This window comes from Oryzias latipes, chromosome 16 (genome assembly GCF_053564925.1).
Source record: "Oryzias latipes strain Hd-rR chromosome 16, Olatipes_Hd-rR_3.1".
Lineage (NCBI taxonomy): Eukaryota > Metazoa > Chordata > Actinopteri > Beloniformes > Adrianichthyidae > Oryzias > Oryzias latipes.
The window spans coordinates 20,810,485-20,830,257 of record NC_136252.1 but is presented as its reverse complement, the minus strand read 5'-3'; the positions used below and the strand labels follow the sequence as shown (position 1 = coordinate 20,830,257).

General features: G+C 41.4%; 2 protein-coding genes across 6 annotated transcripts; one reads left to right on the top strand and one right to left on the bottom strand.

The window, feature by feature from the left end:
* The first annotated feature begins 27 nt into the window (after nt 1–27).
* virma (vir like m6A methyltransferase associated) lies at nt 28–15,998 on the top strand. 4 transcript variants are annotated; one of them, XM_078932626.1, is made up of 27 exons: nt 28–155; nt 600–712; nt 3,115–3,201; nt 4,125–4,173; nt 4,265–4,424; nt 5,587–5,706; nt 7,235–7,447; nt 8,011–8,741; nt 9,088–9,225; nt 9,313–9,539; nt 9,629–10,150; nt 10,236–10,390; nt 10,468–10,550; nt 11,487–11,580; nt 11,693–12,081; nt 12,161–12,316; nt 12,394–12,629; nt 12,711–12,960; nt 13,042–13,259; nt 13,345–13,477; nt 13,746–13,886; nt 13,989–14,143; nt 14,342–14,438; nt 14,656–14,822; nt 14,905–15,254; nt 15,372–15,518; nt 15,600–15,998. In XM_078932626.1, the coding sequence occupies exons 1-27, from the start codon at nt 93–95 to the stop codon at nt 15,797–15,799; spliced, it is 5,394 nt and encodes a 1,797-aa protein (XP_078788752.1). In that variant the 5' UTR covers nt 28–92; the 3' UTR covers nt 15,800–15,998. The 4 variants fall into 4 exon arrangements, with proteins under 4 accessions (XP_078788752.1, XP_011483543.1, XP_011483542.1 ...); XM_011485241.4 differs by having other exon boundaries at nt 15,369–15,518; XM_011485240.4 differs by having other exon boundaries at nt 7,235–7,477.
* Nucleotides 15,999–16,096: 98 nt separating this feature from the next.
* rnf41l (ring finger protein 41, like) lies at nt 16,097–18,940 on the bottom strand. 2 transcript variants are annotated; one of them, XM_078932627.1, is made up of 6 exons: nt 18,620–18,940; nt 18,322–18,528; nt 18,044–18,183; nt 17,227–17,389; nt 17,036–17,156; nt 16,097–16,535 (listed from the first exon to the last, which is right to left on the bottom strand). In XM_078932627.1, exons 2-6 carry the CDS (start codon nt 18,525–18,527, stop codon nt 16,158–16,160), a joined length of 1,008 nt encoding a protein of 335 aa, XP_078788753.1. In that variant the 5' UTR covers nt 18,528; nt 18,620–18,940; the 3' UTR covers nt 16,097–16,157. The 2 variants fall into 2 exon arrangements, with proteins under 2 accessions (XP_078788753.1, XP_011483540.1); XM_011485238.4 differs by having other exon boundaries at nt 18,322–18,437; nt 18,620–18,769.
* Between the last annotated feature and the right edge of the window lie 833 nt (nt 18,941–19,773).

The following is a 19,773-nucleotide window of genomic DNA, read 5'->3' as shown; positions in this document are numbered from 1 at the left end:
TTTATTTCTTTTATTGTTTTAACTGAAATTTGCCCCGGAAGTTTTCACCACGCCGGAAGTAAATCTTTGGCCCTAACAGACGTGAGAAAGCTATGGCGGTTGATGCTGCAACGGAGCTGCTATTTCTTGAGACTTTTAAGCACCAGAATGCAGAGGTAATTATTTCTGAGAACTGCCTTTCCCCATTTATGTTTTCTATTGGATTATAAGTTTTTGAAAATCATAGCAATGGCCATCGACTGTTTTTAGACGAATATTGTGTCTCTTAGCTATATACGGTAATGATAATCATAAGCTGTGTGGTGTAGAGAAACAAAGTTGGAATACATTCCCAAATTTCAAGACGCCCATGGACTAATAAAAAAGTAGTCATTTTTACATGTATGATTTAAAAGTGAGCTGCACTAAACTGATTTTTTGTTTTTTTGTCAGTGTTTTTGTAAACTTTGTTTGCTAGTTAGCTATTAAGGCTAACGTTAACTCCAACTCTGTACACTTAAGATGTTTAGTCTGGAGGGCTCACAGTGAGTCATTTTTCAAGTACTAGGTGCTGTATGCTGTTTATTTTAACAAAAGCGTTTTAAAATGATTATCTGCAGCTAACCAATGTGGATGTGGTCCGGTTTCCTTGCGGGGTCCTGATCACCGAGGTGCGGGTCATTCCTCCTGGGATCAAGGCACACAGCAATTTACCTGACAGTCGAGCATTCGGGTAAAAACACTGAAGCAGCACCATTGCTCACGCTTCTACAGTTCACAAAACATCAGATTTGGAATAATACTGTCTAAGGTGACGTTGAAAAACAAGCTAATTGAATTGGTGAAATGCAGAAACAACCTGAACCTACTGATAGAGATCAAATGATCAGATTTATTTATAGCATTTCTATCATTATCTGCAATCAGACAAGCATCCAAAATGATCACATGCACTTTAGTCAAGTATTACTTTGCACAGTAATTCACCTATTTGGCAGTAAACTGGTCTGTTTTCATAAAGTTTTAATTTGATATTATAAATCTTCATTAAGCATCAATTAATTTGAATCTCAGGTGCCAGCAGCGTCAGCAACAAAATCACACCACATTGCTGCCATTCTATAGGATCTGCACTGGCTCCCAGTTAAATACAGGACTGATTTCTGCATCCTATTACATCCAAATTCATCCATAACCTCTTCCTCCATATCTCTCCTGCCTCCTTTACATCTATATTACTTTTGATTTTTTTGGATTGTACTTCTCCATCCATGTTCTTTTTCCCAACAAAACATGCAACATTAAAACCAGACTAAAAACTCACTTGTTTAAATGATCTGATCTTATCTTTCAATGATCTAACGTTCACTGTTCTGTTGCTGTAATTAACACAGTTTTCTTTCTGTTTTGAAATGTTTTTTGTTGTTGTTTTATTTTGTTATGTACAATGTCATCGGGTTATTTGAAAGGCACTCCTAAATGAAAATAAGAATGTCCAGTTTCCAATCTTTTTCAATCCCTTTCATGGTCACAGAGTTGTTGCAGCCTATCCCAGTTGTATGAAGGCTGGTGCACACTCTGGGGCCACACAAACTTTGACATTCACACCTATAGGGATAATAAGTGTAAGCAATCAACCTATGAACCGTGGTTTTGGAGTGTGGGAGGAAGACTGAGTACCCGGAGAAAACCCACACATCCACATGAATAACATGTAAAATCCACACAAAAGGCCCAGCTGGGATTTGAACCAGGAACTTCTCACTGTGAGGCGAGAGTGCTAACCACTATGTCACCCGAGAAATGTATATTTCATTATTTTTAACCAGGTTGATTGCATTTTAGACACTGAAACAAGTTGCTCTCACATTCAGGAAGCCTTGTGTATATTGCTCCTTGTGTATATTGCTTGGACATGTTTAGTACCTGTGAAAATGATTTTTTTCTCAGAATTGCTTGATGATATGTATTGAATGCGGTTGCAGTAAACAGTGTGTTTTTGTAAAGCAAAACATATCTTGTAATGTAACTTGCTGACAACATGAGACTGCTGAGAGTGAAACGTTCTTTACTGACTCACACAGTTTAATGGTCACATCTGGAGCTGACCAGAGAAAAGATGCACATACTCTCCACTAGATGAGTTGGGGTCAAGGGTCCTGTTAAAAAAAAATGAAACATTTGGATTAATGGAGGGGCAAAGACTGATGGGAAATTCGTTGATCTAGAGCAGGCATGTCCATAGTCCAACTCGTTGGCCAAATGGGCCCCGTGTTCAAATTGCCACCGGCCCGCTGGCTCCTTAAATAAAATAAATAACATGCGGCCCTGCAACTCTTTATAAAAACTCCTCTTCGTCATCGTGGTTAGCCATCATCTGGCACTTCCAAAAGAGCCATGCTATCTACAACAAGCTAACTGGGAATGAACTGTGTGTAATCTTGACAACATAACAGGTATTTGGGGAAAAACATTTAGATGTATTTGCTTTAAAAGAAGAAATAAAAAGTAAAATCTTCATTAAATTATTACATTATTAGAACATTCTACCACACTGTATGATCCCGTCTTTGCAGAATCCAAAGTGTTTCCACACATTGGACTGGAATGATGGTTTGATTATTTTTTGCTGTCATCACATGTGTGTTGTCCACTGTGATGTCACTTGGTTGTTTTTACATTATAGTAAAATAAACCTGCCGTGCTTCAATCCAAATAGTATTTTTCAATATCAATATAATGAATATTTTTCATTTTGAAACGATTTTATAATATTTAAGATTGATTTAGTTAACTTGTCTCAGATTGATCAGATTGATCTGGTCGGATCGTAAAAACATAAATTGATTAATCGATTCATGGATTAATAGTTGCACCCCTAATGTGTTTTTGTAAGACGTTTGTTCCCTCAAAAAACATTTTTTTTGTTCTGACTTAATAAAGTAGGAGGGATGCTTTGTAAATTTTTAGGTGTTTACTCATGCTCCGCTAATGCTAAACTAATGCTTCATAGCATTATTGCTCACTAAGTCATTATTCTGATTTTTTTTTTAACTTCATATAATTTTCCTGATTGGAAAAGCTTCACAGACCTTATGATTTATTTGATGTAGACATTTACGTCTTACTTCTCAGGGAGACTTCGCCTCATGCTTTCCAGTTGGAACTGTTCTTTAATAATGTTGCCAAACCCAACGGCCCTACCTTCCACAGACTGGGCAGGTCAGTGTTTCTCTTGTTTGTTTTTTTTTTGTTTTTTAACTGTCTTAGCCTGTCAAAGTCATTCACTTCATTTCCTTGTGAGGTTTACAAAGATCCCAGGACACAGAAGTCTGTTTCACTGGTGGAACCGGTTAGAGCAGCATTTGAGTCCTTTTCTCTTCTAGCTCGTTTTGAAATCGACCCTCCTGGTTTCTTTGTTATTTGTGCTCATCTAGCTGGTCTTTCCAGAATTTCTGCTGCACCTTCACTGTAGCTAAAATTGACAAAGATAAAGAGGTCTCACTGAAGGACAAGATTAATGTTCTAGTCAAAACACTTTTATTCTAACCTCAATAACTGGGATGTTCACAGTAGCACCAAAGAGTTAAACTTGGGTTTAGGATTATAAAAATATGTGAATGTGACACACCCAAGGTATTTTTCTGTGTGAGTAAAGTCAGAATTAAATGCTCCAAAATTTGCACCATTGTATCTCAATTATTTTCTTTCTTTTTGAAGTAATGTTATCATGTTTTTAGTAAAAAATCATTTAGTTTGGTCAGATGATGTAGTTAATGAAAGGAAATCTCCTACTAAAACATTTTGACTTTTAACTTTTCCAAAACAATATGCTATAAGTGCTAAAGCTTGAATATTGGGTTTAAAAATGCTAATAATCAGAATCATAACCCAAAATTTAGTTTAGGATTTCTAATTTTACAGATTAATTAAGATTTCTTAAATTGCTTTGAATTAGAGATTTATTAGATCATTTCAGTGTTTTGGCAGTGATACCCAGCCATGGCACAAATGTTTTTTTATTTTTTTTATTAACAGTAGGTAAATCAGTTTTATTTATAAAAATCTGATTTTTATTCAAATTTTGTAATGTTCTGCCATTATTATTATTGTTTAACTTGTCATGTTTTGCTTTGTGTCCTTAGTTTGGAATATGATGAGAACAAGTCAATTGTGTTCAGGCCCAGTGGAAAGGTAAAGCGTTTTTTAATTTTTTATTATAAAAGAAATCTTGACTTTTGTTTTCTGTTGATCTGGGGATAACTGACTGGGCATTTATGGACAGGTGAACACAAACGGCCTTGTTCTGCGTGGATGGTACACTAGTCTGACTCTGGCGGTATATGGGACTGCAGAGCGCTCTCATGGCCATGATCAAGGCTCGCCTCCTCCACCACCTCCACCTCCTCAACAACCAGCTGGACCCAAGAGGATCATTAAACAAGGTTGACTCATATTACTCCTTTCTGTTGTTTTCCTTTAAGCAATATGTTTTTGAGTTACAAATGATTATTTAGTTAGTCATTTGGGTCAATAAATAAAGAATTGTACTAGCCACTGGTAAAGTTTTCAGCTGAGCCCAAAACAGTAAAAATTACAAGAATTAATTTGTTTGATTCAAACCCAAGACCCCAACTTTCAGTCCAAAGAATTTGGATTGTTCTTTTTGGGTTAAATTAGCACATGAAGTGAAAGAGTTTTAACATCCTGTACTGTTTTTCTCAACAGAAGTACAAAAACAGAGTTGTGCTAATATGCAAAGCTGTCGTTTTACTGGTCTGTCAACATTACAGTGCTCACCTATAGTCCCAGGGTCTGAATAATGACCAAGAGAGTGAAATCATAAGCACAGGCTGCCAAGAAGAGCATTGTCATGTCGTAACATCTTTTTACCCTTGGGGGAAGTGTCAGTTATAGTCTTTAGGAGAATTTACTGCTTTTCTGCCTTAAAATCACTGTTAAAATGGTTTGGGCTCTTAGTAAAAATGCTTTCACACACCTTTTGAAAATGGCACTTCTGACATGTCCCACCAATAACACCCCCCACACGAGCTCAAGGACCAGCTGGAAATATGTTTTTGTCGTCCTGGCACTATTATCTAAGAGCTAGCAAAAATAAAGGGGGAGAAGAAGACCATTACAATCTCTGTTCAGACTGGACCTGGTCCTAAAGGGATTGTTTTTTAATAGAACCAATGCCCTTGTTAGATTTTTACCAAATCACCACTTTGAAAGCACTTTCACCCCTCTTAACCAACTTACACCAACAAGAATTGTTATTTTCGACACATATCCTCAAATCAAATCATATCACACTATCTGTCACACCTAGGTGTGTGAAATTTGTTCTTTGCATTTGACCCATCCTCTGGGGGAGCGGTGAGCTGCAGACACAACTGTGCTCAGGAACCATTTGGTGGATTTAACCTCCTAATCCAGCCCCTTAATGCTGAGTGTCAAGCAGGGAGGCATTGGGTCCAATTTTTAAAGTCTGGGATTGAACACACGACCTTCCAGTCTCAGGGCAGTCTCACTCTAACCACAAGGCCACTGAGCTGGTACAATCCTAATAATCCTAGTAATATCCTGACATTCCATGTCTTTCAGAATGGGAAAAAGAGGACCAGTACAATGGCAGCCCTCCTAGACCAGCACCTAGAGGACCTCGGACTCCACCTGGACCTCCACCTCCCGATGATGATGAGGAGGAGCAAGTCCCAGCGGCAGGTAAATCTCAAACACACTTACATAATGTATATATTTGTAATCCATCCTTTTTTAGAACTAGAGTTGCTTTTTTTAAACATAATTTTCACCCAAAAATTTGCAAACGTAATTTAAAGGTTTAATTTCAGTAACGTCACATTTATCTTTTGCACTCCCTTCCTATTGAATCTACAGTTGAATTTATTGCAGTTTTTTCAAGTCTGTTTTTCTTTCTTATATCTTATCTCATGTAGATTAATTTGAAACTGTTTGCGCTGATTATGAGTAAACATTTTTTATTTCCTTTTAGGCCTACAGCCCGCATTCATTAAAATAGGTGGTCATACAGTCTTAAAGGCAGAGCAGACATTAATTCTTAAAGGTTGCAGCAAAATCAAAACAGTGATTCAAAAACCTAAGCAGGTGAAAAGTCTGAATCTACGATGGATGCATTGATGCATTGAATTCAGAGAATGTTTTAGATTCTTTTCTAGTACATGCCAATATAGATATGATATATATGTAGGAATTGTAATCTGCGTGACTTGATTGACTGCCTCCTTTTTTGGCAAAAATTAAGTTTCACTTTAGAGACTTGAGACAATTTTAATTCAGTTCAGACACTTTGCAGCCATGTTTGAAGACGGTACAACACAATTTACAACAGCTCATCTCTGAAAAAAACGTCTGCTTCATACACATTTTTGATAAGTCAGCAGCAGTTAAATAAACCGCATAAAGCAGGCGTGTGTGTGTCAAAGCATGTCAGAATGACATTAGGGGTCTGTAAATGTTGCTGCAACCTTTTTAAGAGAGTATACTTATTTCTATGTCATTCTATCATTTTCTCCCTCTCTGTTTTCCATGACAGGAGAAGGAGTATTAAAAATGAAACATCATTAAAAAAAAAAAAACGCAATTTGAGTTATAGGAAAGAGTAATTCTTTGTGTATCCTGCTGTAGTTTCATCATGACTCAACGTTTGTTAGCAAAACTTGTTTGCTAACTAGACCAACGGTAAAACCCGAAACACTGGTATGGTCTAAAAACAGTTAGACAAACAATTCGAAAAACCTTTCACTAAGCTGTGCAGCCGCCTGCAGTATCTAAAGAATCAACACAGCAAATTTTCCCTAAACTAAATAAAGATAAAGCTCAGTGATTTGTTATAAATCACACTTCCAGTCTCTCTGGAGTTTTCCAATGAAATTGGAGAATGTTGAATGGTGCAGATTTTTTTGTTTTTTTAATTGTATTAAATTGCACTATTCCTATAGCTTTACAAAAACCTCTTGAGATGTGTATTTTAATCTTTTAACATCTTTAGACCCAAGCTAATATTTGAGCTAACCTTTTACAGATGTAGTCATTTAAACTGGTTAAGCAGAATTAAATACTGTGGTAATCTAACCTAAAATGTGACGTCCCTGCATGTGGACACCAGGTCTTGAGAGGATTAGCATCAGCAGCAGATCTGTCGTTGAATATTGCTGTGGATTTTGCTTTGTGGGAATGTACAGCTGTGACGTGTCAGGCGAACTCTCTGCAGTGAGCGGGGTCAAAAGTGAGCCGAGCGAGGTCCGATGCGACTACTTGGAGGCCGTGTCACCGGAGAGGCCTGCCGATGAGGCCTACTCAGACGCCGAACAAGAAGAGGCGGAGGACGAGGAAGAAGAGGAGGAGCAAGAAGAGGAAGAAGACACACGGACAGAGGGGAGCGCTCCAGAGGAAGAAGAGGAAGAGGAGGATGAAGAAGATGAGGGTGAGGACGAGGAAGAGGAGATGGAGGAAGGTAGGGTGTTGTTACATGAGAGTGGGATAGCCCACAATCCCAAATGGACACTCAGCCCGAAGCTGAACCCCTCGATGCCACAAAGTCTGCTCTACTTTTCAATGTTGATGCCACAGGAGGGAGGGGGGAGGCTGTAGGAACAGGGTCCATTTGGGACTGAGTAACGGCACGAGTGTTTGCACAGACATGCTGCATCTGTCTGCAACTGCTTGATGCTGCACTCGGTGAAACTCTGAAGGCTTTCAATGAACTTTTATGTGCCACCATATGGAGGGTCCTAACGCCTTCTCACAGCTGTGACTGACTGCGCTGAAGTCATATCATGCATGCCTAACTAACTCCGCATGCTTGGCTTAAAACTGCCATGAAAGAAAAGGTTTGTGGGTCAATAGTTAGTTACAGGGATTTGGGAGCTGTCTTTTACTTCCTCATGTGAACTAATTTTTCCTCACTCATGTATTAAGTTTTTAAGCATTTTTTTGGTCAAACTTTCTTTCTATTGAATAAAATTTGTGAAATCTCTGTACTTTCAGGTGATGATGGTTATGAGCAGATTTCCAGTGATGAAGATGACCTGGATAATGGAAGCTTCAAGCTGCCCACCTTTGACATGGACTACACTCCTGAGGATCTAGCCTCTGTGCCACCTGTCCAATATGATCCGTACGAGCGAGAACTTAGGCCGCTTGCTTACTTCACTCCACCATACAAGACTCATTTTGAGATCCAGTTTGAGAAGGCCAGCACAGAGGAACCCAGAGATGCTGGTGGAACAGAAGGAGGAGCAGGTGGAGAGGAGGCGGAGGCTGTTGCTCATCTAAAAGAACTACTGGCCGATATTGGCGAGGACAGAGATGCTCGCTGGGTCACTGCTCTGGAAGAAGCACCTGGACTACTCAACAAAGGGCTGGCTTATTTAATTAAACAAGAACAAGGAGATGCTGAGGAGCCTCTGAAAGCTTTAGTCCAGTGGGCTCTCCAAGCTTTAGATTTGGAGATTGCTCTCACCCAACCCATTGCCCTGAATCTCAGACAGTTAAAAGCAGGTGCGAAGCTGGTATCCTGCCTGGCAGGGTGTCCGCACGGCCTCACCATATTGCTGCGGGAAGGCACCCTGAAAGTGCTGCTGGAGCTGCTCCATGCAGACCACGTGTCCTCCACACTGAAGCTGAGTATCCTGAGAACTTTAGATGGTCTCATCAGCTGTCCTGCTGGGGTGGAGGCCTTCCTGCACGCAGGGGATTCAGAAAAGAGCGGCTATCAGGTTAGCAACACACTGCAGATAGCTTTTAAGTTTTGTTTCTCATCATTTTTTTGTTTCTCATTTACACAGTCGTATATTAATTAAGTTTCAAACAGATATTTTAAGATTTTGCTAAAGTTAGAAAACTCAAACATACTCAAATATATATTAGTAATTCAGAGTAACGTTGTTTTAAAGATCTCAGACAGGCAGCTGTAAAACTGAAGAAGCTACTCGAATGAACAGCAAAACGTCCCCTGATGAGCCTTTAAAGTCCACTCAGAAGTCATGGGATAACTCTGCAAGAGTCTTCCCAGGTGTATTAGGAAATTTTAACAATCTGTCGTCGCTCTGATGTGCTTCACAGCGTCTAGTCCAGCTGTTCTTGCGTGAGGAAACAGTTCGGGTCATAACAGCTGGCAATGCCGTGTTGCAAAAAAGCCACGTGTACGAGGTGCTCGTCGACCTGCAACAGTCAGCAGCAGCTTGGAGTGAAACTCAACAGGTGCCAGCACTCATTCACACCACTCGTTTATGCACATTTAGTGCCCTCTCTTCTTTTGTAGTCATTGTGCAGGGTTATATCTTTCAGGAGGACATGGAAGATGCTGAATGCCCTATGGAAGAGGAAACTCCGCTGGGCTCCTCCCCTGTGAGCGAGGCTGAGCTTGATAGGATAGCAGGCGTTCTGGAGGAGCTTCATCACCTGCTGGAATCTGCTTCTCACTCCATGGTTCAACCGCCTGGGAAAGCTTTCCCAACTTCTGCCAGAATAACAGGACCACCAGAGAGGGATAACCCATACCCAACACTGTATAGGTACAAAGCTGACCACAAAATCTGCACTGCAACGCTTCTGACTCTTGTTTGAAGTAGTTGATTACAGTCATTTTTTTCTTCCCTGTCAGGTACATGCATGCCTGTCATTTCCTGGAAAGCACAACATTGGTTTTGTCAGCGGCTGCTGTAGCAGGTCATGTTGGTGTCACTCAGGCCGTTAAAGAGCTCCTACGCTTCCTGTCACTCACCCAGTCAGGCCTACTTTTCCTTCTTGCCCAGCCATCTCCAACCAACCTGCTGCTGCGTCTCCTGGCATCTGTGGCAGAATCAGAAGGAGAGGACAGCACAGGAGGGGAAGGGGCCCTCACAGGGCCAGGGTTTGGGGAGGAGGGGTTTTGCATGTGGCTGATGCAGGCGCTGCATTCTCTGCAAGGTGTGTCAGAACTTATGAGCCACGTGGCCGCTGGAGGAGAAGGTGGCGCAGGACTCGATGAAGGAGACAATTCAGAAGTTCTCGGCATGCTTCACGCACTTTACCTGATGACTTTCACACAAACTGGCCGTAGCGCAGTGGCTCACGTTTTCAGCCTGGAGAACAACCTGTCCTGTCTGGTCACGCTGCTCCAGCACCACATAAAAGATGGACAGGGGTATAGTTGTCCTTTCCTTCTGCTCATTCCTGTCTGCTTCTATTACATCTTGAATTGACTTGATTGGTTGTTATCTTTCTCACAGTGAGACCAAAGCTCGCAAGGCGGTGACCTATAACTATGCCTGCATGCTGGTCCTGATGGTAGTCCAAACCTCCAATGAGCTGCGGATGATGGAACAATATTCAACTCCACTTCTTGCCATTGCCAAGGCGGATGATAGCAACGTCAAGCTGCAGGGTAAATGATAACCAGCCTTTTGTCATCATAAAAGCGTTGAAGATCCTTGATAACAATTTTCAGATTTTGTTCTTCAGAGCTGTTCAAATGGCTGGAGCCCCTGGAGAAACTTCGCTTTGAGATTGGCAGCATTCCTTCCCTCATCGCTTACATCAAACAGGTATAGATACCTCCTCACAACACAATGGCATTTAGCCAGCTAAGAGCAGATTATTCTTTTATTGATTGATTTACAAAATCAAACCTTACGGCCATCAAAGCTGGTTCTTTGAGATTTTTTTGTCATTTTACTATTGACATCAAGAAATAAAAATATCCAATGAATTCATAACTGCAGTTTGTGCGCAAAAGATGTCACTAAAAAAATGTCAACACCATTTACTCAAAAAAACCACAATTTTCCTGACTGGATGATGCCTCACACAACACAAATTATTCCTTCTGTCAGAGCAGCCTGGAAAAAAATGTTCTTAATATATCTGAATGGTCAGTGTGGGCTATCACATAAAATCTCTTTGCTTGAGGATTATTGACAGATATTTTGCACTTTTCCCTTGGGTAAGATTTTGGGTTTCTTTTTGCAAAACCTCCTAGGAATTTTGACTAAAAGTTAAACCAGTGGCTTTTCTTCTAAAATGGACTTGTAGCTCCACAAACAAAACTCTAGATCTCATTTGACAGTTTGTATGCCTCTCAAACTAAAGACAAACCTATTGTTTGGTAGGAATTCTCAAAAAAATGTCTACGTCCTTTCTGTTTCCAAATTACAAATCACTTCAGTTGCATTGTTTTCTGCTCAGTTGCTGGTTCATATTTCAAAATTGTTAACATTTTTTTAACAGTTTTGTAGTTTTAAAATGTTTTGAGTTTTAATTTAAAAGTCTTAATTCATAATTTACACTTTATTCAATTTATTGTCACTAAACTATTTAAAAGCATATTAAAGCTGAATTGTGGAAGGGTCCACAATATTCCCAATCAGGATTAGGACGACAAATTATGAATAAAGAAATGATTTTTTGAACAAGCTTTTTTGTATTCTTGCTGTGGAAAAACATGTTTGTAACCTAAAAAGTTGACTTTTCCATGTTGTCAGAATTTGGAAAACATATTAAATGCCGAGGGAACTGGGCTGGTCACTGCTCTGAGGGTCCTCTGTCACATTGCTTGTCCTCCTCCTCCGGTGGAAGGTAAAGTCGATGAAAAATCTTTTAATGTGATGCATTAGACACTCTTCACAGCCTTTTGCTTTTCAGACAGCTTGTACACAGGTTCCTCACTGACTCTTCCTCATCTCTGCAGGTCAGCAGAAGGATCTCAAATGGAGCCTTGCGGGTGTCCAGCTGTTCTCCGGAGAGGGCCTGGATACCTGTGTCCGTGTCTTGCAGAAACTTTGCAGCGTGCTACTGCAGCCATGGCGCTTGCATGGTCACATGGGACCCACCCCTCAGCGGTGCATGATCCTCAGCATATGTATCAGCACCATCAGGTTGCTGCGCACGATGCTGATGGAGCTGCTGTCTGGCGGGACTTTCCAGCTCAGGGACAGTCGTGTTGCCAATGTGCTAGTGACTCTCCACATGATCGTGTGTTCGATCCCTGCAACCGGACGGTTGGATGGCGAGGAGACCAGGGTCCAGGCGCTCATTGTTGATGTGATGCTCACTTTTACGCAGGGTGTCAATGAAAAGGTTTGAGAATCGTTAGTTTGAGGGTAAAACTGTGTTGTTTTTAACCTTTTTGGTGAGGCTGTGGTTGTTTCTGCTGCAGGTCACTCACACAGAGGAGACTCTAGCCAGCAACACGTGGTCCCTGATGCTGAAGGAGGTTCTGGGCTCTCTCCTGAAAGCTCCTGAAGGTCTGTTTTCTGGGTTAACTCTGCTGTCTGAGCTCCTTCCTCTCCCGTTGCCCATGCAGAGCACTCAGGTAACCTCCTGACCAGAACTCCAAGTGCTAACTCCCATTTGTGAACACACAGTAACATTAACTTTGTGGCTTCACAGGCCATCTCTGTTCAGGATGTGTCAATAGCTTTAAATACAAGGAAGCTGTGGAGCATGCACATAAGGGCTCAGTGGAAAAGCCTCTCTGAAGTGTTGAGGTGTGTGTGCACCACCAGCTGCCCGCCTCTCCTGGCCATGCTGAGGAGAGTGTGCGTTCAGCTGGCAGACCTGTCCTCTCCCACTGCAACGCTCATCATGAAGACGCTGTTGGAGATGCTGCAGGAGGAGCTCCAGCCGTGAGTACAGCGCACACACCTCACCACAATGTTTGTGATCCTGCTGCAAATTGTTCTCTGTTGTTAATCCACCGACTGCAGGGCTGAGGGGAAAACCGTGTGCTGGGGCCAGGCGCTGCGCCTGCTGTCCCTGATGGACACTCTGGTGTCGCAGAGGGCTTGTAAGAGCGCCACGCTCCATTTGCTGTCGGGCTCCGTTTCCGGCGATGAACAGCTGGCAGATGTGTTCCCTTTGCTTTTGTCTCTGCTGATCCCTCCCGCGGTTCACTCCTTACCACAGCAGCAGTGCAGTGTTCTAGTTGGGACAATATTCCAGTCACTGTGTGACCAGGTAGGATCTGCCGTAGGCTTCAGACAAAGTTTTGACCTTTAGTGAAAAACCCCTAAAAATATTTTTCACTTGGGATGTTAGGACATATCCCTGGTGGTGTCACACCCTGGGGAGGGCTGTATGGCAGAGGTGGAGCTGCTGGCCAATGCACTGCCCGGGCGAGAGATGATGTCATCAGTGTGCACTTCCTTGTTGGAGGTTTTAGGCAATAAAGAGAGCAGCGTCCCGCTCCTCCTCACCTGCATCAGGACTCTAACTTTCCTCACTGAGCATAACTATGGAATCTACCACCTCAAAGTGTAATTTCACATTTTTCCGTTATTTTTATTTCAGGTTGAATATCTGCTTTTACTTAACATCATATCTACCTTTTTTTTCCTTTAGTGCTTTGAAGAAACATAGTAGTGAGGTGTTCTCACTGCTCAAAAGACTGATTTCAAGCTTCAGCAAGGATTCAGCAGATTTGCTTTCTGCTCTGCTTGACTTTCTCAGGCAGATTGTCAACACAGAAACAATGGTAGGTGCATCTTTTAAATCTGCTTTATTTTGAAGTTTTTTTAATAAGATAAACATCCTGCACAAGCCTGAAACACGCATTTACGTGCATTAAGATAGACCTTTCATTGGAAGTGGTTGCATAGACACATGTTTCAGAAGACACTGTGAATGTAGCTAAAGATTTGTTGTCAGAGAAAGAAGTGATAACACCTTTTTTCAGTAACTATTTACTTTTTACGTGGCATGTTTTGTTTTAGATTCTAAAATATTTTTTTCTTTGGAAACAGTGTGTTGAGGAGGGTCAGGGCTCCAGCGAGGAGCCTGTTTTTGTTCATCCACGACTGATGTCGCCTTCTGAGATGAAAGCTCTGCTGCAGTGGGAGGAGTCTGAGTCTCATCCAATATCTTCTTTGGAGAAATTATTAACTGTAAATATATTTCCAATCTCAATTTTTGTAACTTTTTTTGAAATTTTATTTTTATAAATGTTTATTGCGTTTTGGTTTTTAACGGTGTGTTTGTGCCCATAGAAACTTTGTAAAGAAGACGATTCCATGGAAACCATGTTGGAAAATGTGATTGTTCTGAGGCAGACGCTGGAGGTGGCTTCAGACACAGCTCCAGTGGTTGAAACTGAGCCCATTCTGCCTCCTCCTGAGACACTTGCAGCTCAGTTTAACCACAGGTTTGCATAAAATGGCCCTTAATTACAAAGATATCAGTTTTTTATTTTTACCAGTTGTTTTCTTAATTTTTTTTCTAAATAATTTTGCCATTTTTAGGAAAACTATTAGCTTATAATGACAAAAAGTTGCATAAATGCACATTATTACAATACAATAGACACAATTGATTGTTAAGAACTTCCTATTTCCATCTGCAGGACAGTGTTCATTCTGTCTGAGGCACTGGATGAGCAGCTGAAGGCTCTGTGGTTTTCTCCTTTCCAAACAGATGACATAGAAACTGATCTTGACATGGTATGTTTGTCTCTCTGTCTGCAATCTTCAGACATGCTCTCTTTTCTGTCATAATTACGGTCACCTTTGAAGGAGTAACATATCTTTGCTTTTAAACACGTAAAATAAACCTCACAATTTATTATTTTTTCTAAAAATAAATAAAGATTTTCCTTTTTTCATCTTGCAGACGAAAGAACTTTCACACATTCTTGTGCTTCTTTTTCCTGTGTTGCAGGTCAAAGTGGACCTGGTTGCTTTGGCACAGGAATGTTGTCCAGAACTCGACCTGAAAGCTGAGTTGGAGCGCTCCTTCCTGTCTGAGCCGTCTTCCCCGGGTCACACTAAGGCTACGAAAGGCTTCCGACTTGGCAAACACAAACACGAGACCTTCATCACATCGAGGTACAACTTGAGCCTGACATGAATTTTCATATGACCGAGTATCTTGTATTTAAATTTATATTTTGTTTTGCTTGTTTCTCAGTGGTAAATCCGACTATGTTGAACCTGCCAAAAGGGCTCACATCATGCCTGCCCCTCGTGGTCGTGGGGGTCGGGGAGGGTTTGGACAAAACATGTCACGGCCCCATGATATTTTCCGTCTAAGGAAACAAAATACATCCCGTCCTCCCAGCATGCATGTGGACGACTTTGTTGCAGCGGAGTTTAAAGACATTACCACCCCGCTCGGACTTCTACCCAACAAACGTCTCCCCAAGAGCCTCCCCAAGCCTCCCACCAGAGGTCTGTTCACTGGGAATAGAGGCAGAGCCACCTTCCACAACCAGACGCGCTTTTTTACTCCACCACAGCCAAAAGCTGTTCTGCTATCAGGTAAATACCCACAATCCTTAGTGAAACGGGTCACATGGGTGATGTGCAAAGGTTTCATTTTTTTTTTTGATGGTTGGCCTGTAGAGGATGATGATTGACTTCTTTGGGTTTCAGTAGGTAACTACACTCGGAGGGAAGGAGGCCGTGGTTCCTCGTGGAGTGGTCAGGTTCCAACAATCACCCACAGAGGAACCTACAGTGAACCCCGCGGAGGGCAGAGCAACTTCGCCCGAGGACCTTTGCCTTCCCGACAACCCCCTGCAAGTATGTAGAGCTAACATGTTTCCATCATTGCTTTTAACCTGCAGTACTAAAGTTAAAACTCTTTTAAAAACATTTTTTAAGGTGCTTATCGTCTGGCTATTCGTGATCGAGCTCCACGGGGCAGAGGAGGCGCCGGATTGTCCTGGCTTAGCGGGGGAGGAGGTGCTGGGAACGCTGGTGGAGTTGGAGGAGGTGGAAGAGGATCTCAGGGGAGCAAATTCAGTGGTGGGGGAGGAAGCGGAGGTGGGAGGGGCAGGCATGTGCGATCCTTCACCAGGTGAACTCACCTGGTTGAAAACTTCAGCTTCTTCTGACTGGAAATGGACCAACCAGATGGGATGTCTGCCATCTCCATGGAAACATGCTTACGTGATGTTGTAATACAGACTATTGATGTTTTATGTTTTGTTATCATGAGGCGTGTTTAGAGAATAAAGGCAGTTGTAACTCTTTGTGTGTTTTAAAGAAAACACCAAATCATGGGATTGGTGGTGGTGAATTTTTTAAAGCCTGTTTGATGGGTCGATGCTTCTGAAGACAGAAATGCTCATGATTCAAAGACTTCATAAAAACACAACTTTATTTTTTAACTAATTTATTTTACAACATACAAAATTGCCTTAATTCTTATATATGTATTCAGATGACCGTCACCTCCCGACTTTTCCTTTTGATGCATTGGAGAGTCAAACTGCGGGGGCCTTTTCGCAGCCCGTCCCCCAGCTGAGGTGAGGAGTGGCCGGCGCAGTTGGGAGGTGAGGCCAGGGACAGACTGGAGGCATGTAAAGGAGTCTCTCCCGGCTGGCGAGTCCGGTCCCTGCAGGGTGTCTGCTCATCTTCCTGGAGCTGGCTCTTGACTGACGGCTCTGCCGATTGTTGATTCTTCGTGAACTGCAGGTCTCGGAGAAGCTCCAACAGTTCCCTCTTCTCAAGCTCTGCCTCTGCTAACTCCTGCCTCCTCAGGCGCTCTGCTCCCAACACAGCGTGCATGTCACACATCACACGGGATATCTGACCCTGCAGAAGAAAAACTGTTCACATCAGGGATTCAAACACTTAAAAGAGGAACTTAAACCCCAAAAATGTATTACAGATTCTAAAATGACAAAGGACACACTCCTCAAGTAAGAGATTTGCATTAAATGCATTTATATGACGCATCTTAAAAATTTGTTTTCCATTTTGTCATCCAAAAAAACATTAGGAATTATATTATAAAAGTAATATTTGTTGTGTCGTGCTTACGTAATTTCTTAAGAAATTCAGATTTTGAAGGCTGTTTTTTTCTTTAAGTGATGAGAGCAATAACAGCACTTTGGATTCTAATAAAAAAAATCCTAAAGAGTTTAAATGTGTATAATTGTGGCTTATAAGAAAAAGGAAAAAGGAGTTTTAGTCACACAACTAGACCAAAACAGTTGCGTTTATATTCTGTGTTTGATAACCCAATCCAAAAAAAACTAGATCTTGAAATGGCTGTTTAGGGGATTGATGTGAGAGAAAAACGAATGGCTCACCTTCATCTCCTCCACCTCATTCTTCAGCTGTGACTCCTTTTGCACCATGTGTCTCCTCTGCGAGTCCAAGCGTGACTCCATCTCCCGTCTCACCTCCTCTACCTTACACAGCATCTCTGCCCTGTGGTAACAAAAATAAAATTATAGTGGCTTTGATTCCATCAGTATATTTCTAAAATAGACACACTTACCTCAGCATCTCCACTTCTGTGCGTAGCTCTGCCACACAGTTGTGTTGTGATTGGTCAGTAGAGTAGAGAATGTGGCCGCAGCCGTTGGGACATTCTCTGCTACGAAAGCTGCATTCTGACATGTGCACCTCCAAACCTCTCCTCTCCACCTGCACGGGGCAGCCTGACGAGACAGCCATAAGTACAACATACAGAGGGCACAGTTTCACCAAAGGGCTGTAAATAAGCAATCAAACCCAGACTGAAAATTAAAATTAAATCATAAAAACGAAATTATGAAAACTAATTGTTAAATGAAATGCATGAATTTAGGTAAAAACAAAAGTACAGTAAAAAAAAAACATTTGAGAGAATCACACAACTCTCATGCTGAATTAAAAGCTCATATATATCTATATATAGTTGGTGACATATCTCAGCACTGCAAAAGCCACACACACTCTTTGACAAAATACCTACCACAATGGTAACATATGCACTCAGTTCCTGCCCATGACAGGCCATGGTGACATGATCAAGACAGAATCACACTAGAATCAGCTCCAATTTATTTAAGAATGATTCAACCTGAAACAGCATTCTGGAGATTTTAAGTACAGCCCTGCATATGCAATTGTTTACGGGGTAGTCATGACAACAGATGCACCACCTGTTGTTCACCAATGAAAGAGGTGTCACATTACCTTTGTATCACACATATAAGAGGATAACATACATATATATAAAGATAGATAATAGAGATAAACATTTTTACAACTATTGTGAATAGAAACAAAGCAGCATTCATTTTTGTTTTTCCAGGGAGGAGTTTGCATACCGGTGTTAGAGCAGGATATGAAGGCAAACACACACTCGTCCTCATGTGCATGCAGGCTCTCCAGGGAGCAGACCACCTCACATCCGTGTGCTGCATTCATACAGCGGATCTGCAGGCGGTTCAGGTCATTGCGCATGTACCTGCAATCAAAACACTCAAACTGAGAGGCTCTTCCCATCACTTTCTTGCATCTCTAAAGCAGACAAGTGAAACAAAAATAAAGAGGCATAGAGATTCAGAAAGATATCTGAAGTGTAGTTGCAGGGATGGAGACATACCGGTACAGGGGTTTGAGGTTGCTCACATCTAATGGCAGTCTGTCTTCTGGACAGGTGTGGTGATGAAGCAGCCAGCTGCTGATGCAGGAGCTGCAGTAGGCATGTTCACAGGGTGCCTGAAGGGGGCGTTCAAGCACATCTCGGCACACACAGCACAGCAGACCTTCATTCACGTAGCCTACAAACCTCTCTAGATCATAACCCATCCTATAGAGGATCAAACAGGTTGCACAGAGGTTGTTACATTTCCTGTGCAGTTTACTTGTTTTTCTACTTATTTGCTTTTAATCTCTCTTACCTGAGGATTTGACTTCATCCAGCTCCTCCTGTATCTTGTAGACTTCACCTGCACCTGCTCAATCTATTTGATCACACTGTAGAGGCTCTCCTTCATCCTGAAGCAGAGGGTCTCCTGCTCCTCCTCTTCCTCTGGGAGAGCGTTTCTATGGAGAGCTAACTCTGACAACAATGGTGCAGGATACAGCCAGGCAGGCAGCTGTCGGACAAGAGCAGAGGGACAGACAAAAAAGCAGTCAAGTGTTTCACGAACTGTCTAAAGCCCAGTTGTTACACAGCCCTTAGAGATAATAGCTGCTCCCCTTAACGGCGAAAGTTATCTGAGGTTTCTCTGTTTGTCTAGAGCTGTGGGATTATCGTGGATTACACTCTTTTCGTCCCTGATTGGATTGCAAAGTACACACCATCGGATAGCACGTAGCACATGACAACAGGAATCAAAAGATCACCTTCACTGCCCATACTTATTACCCCTGTCCTTGAGTGTAATGGAATAAAGTCGAAAAGAAAGTAGTAAAAAGACCTTTCTAAAATGGTATGAAGTAAACCAAAGACTTCACAACTAAATGAAGTTAAACTTTCCAGATTTTCTAAACAAAATAGAGTTGGAAATATTAAAAATAGTGACTATTCACTAAAAAAAAGCTGCTTTTAATTCCACCAACAAACGGTTCAATTAATATTTGTTCAGATTTAGTCATTACTTTTCACTAAAATTATTATTTTGTTAAATGTACACCTCTATGCTCGATTTGCTGCTGTCATGGACCACAGAAAAGATCTGAAATACGTTTAGGAGAGCTACTCAAAATGTGTGGACATAAACTGGACTAATGCTTGGAATGTTAGTAAAAAATGTTGTTTAAATAACAAAATAAAAGAGGTGTCCTTCAAAATATCGCATTGTATATATCCTGCCAAAAAAAGAAGATTTGTTGATTTGTTGTTGAAAGAGGAAACCATTTATCACCTGTTTGTGGACTGCATACATACAAATATGTTGTAGATGGAAGTGGAAAATTATATAGAAAATTTAACTAAAAGAAACTGTACAATTTTTGGATAAAGAAATTATTCCGGGTTATCTTAATGACAATGTAGACAAAGATTGTATCTTTATTACATAGATGTTTTCATCATTTGCAAAATTCCATA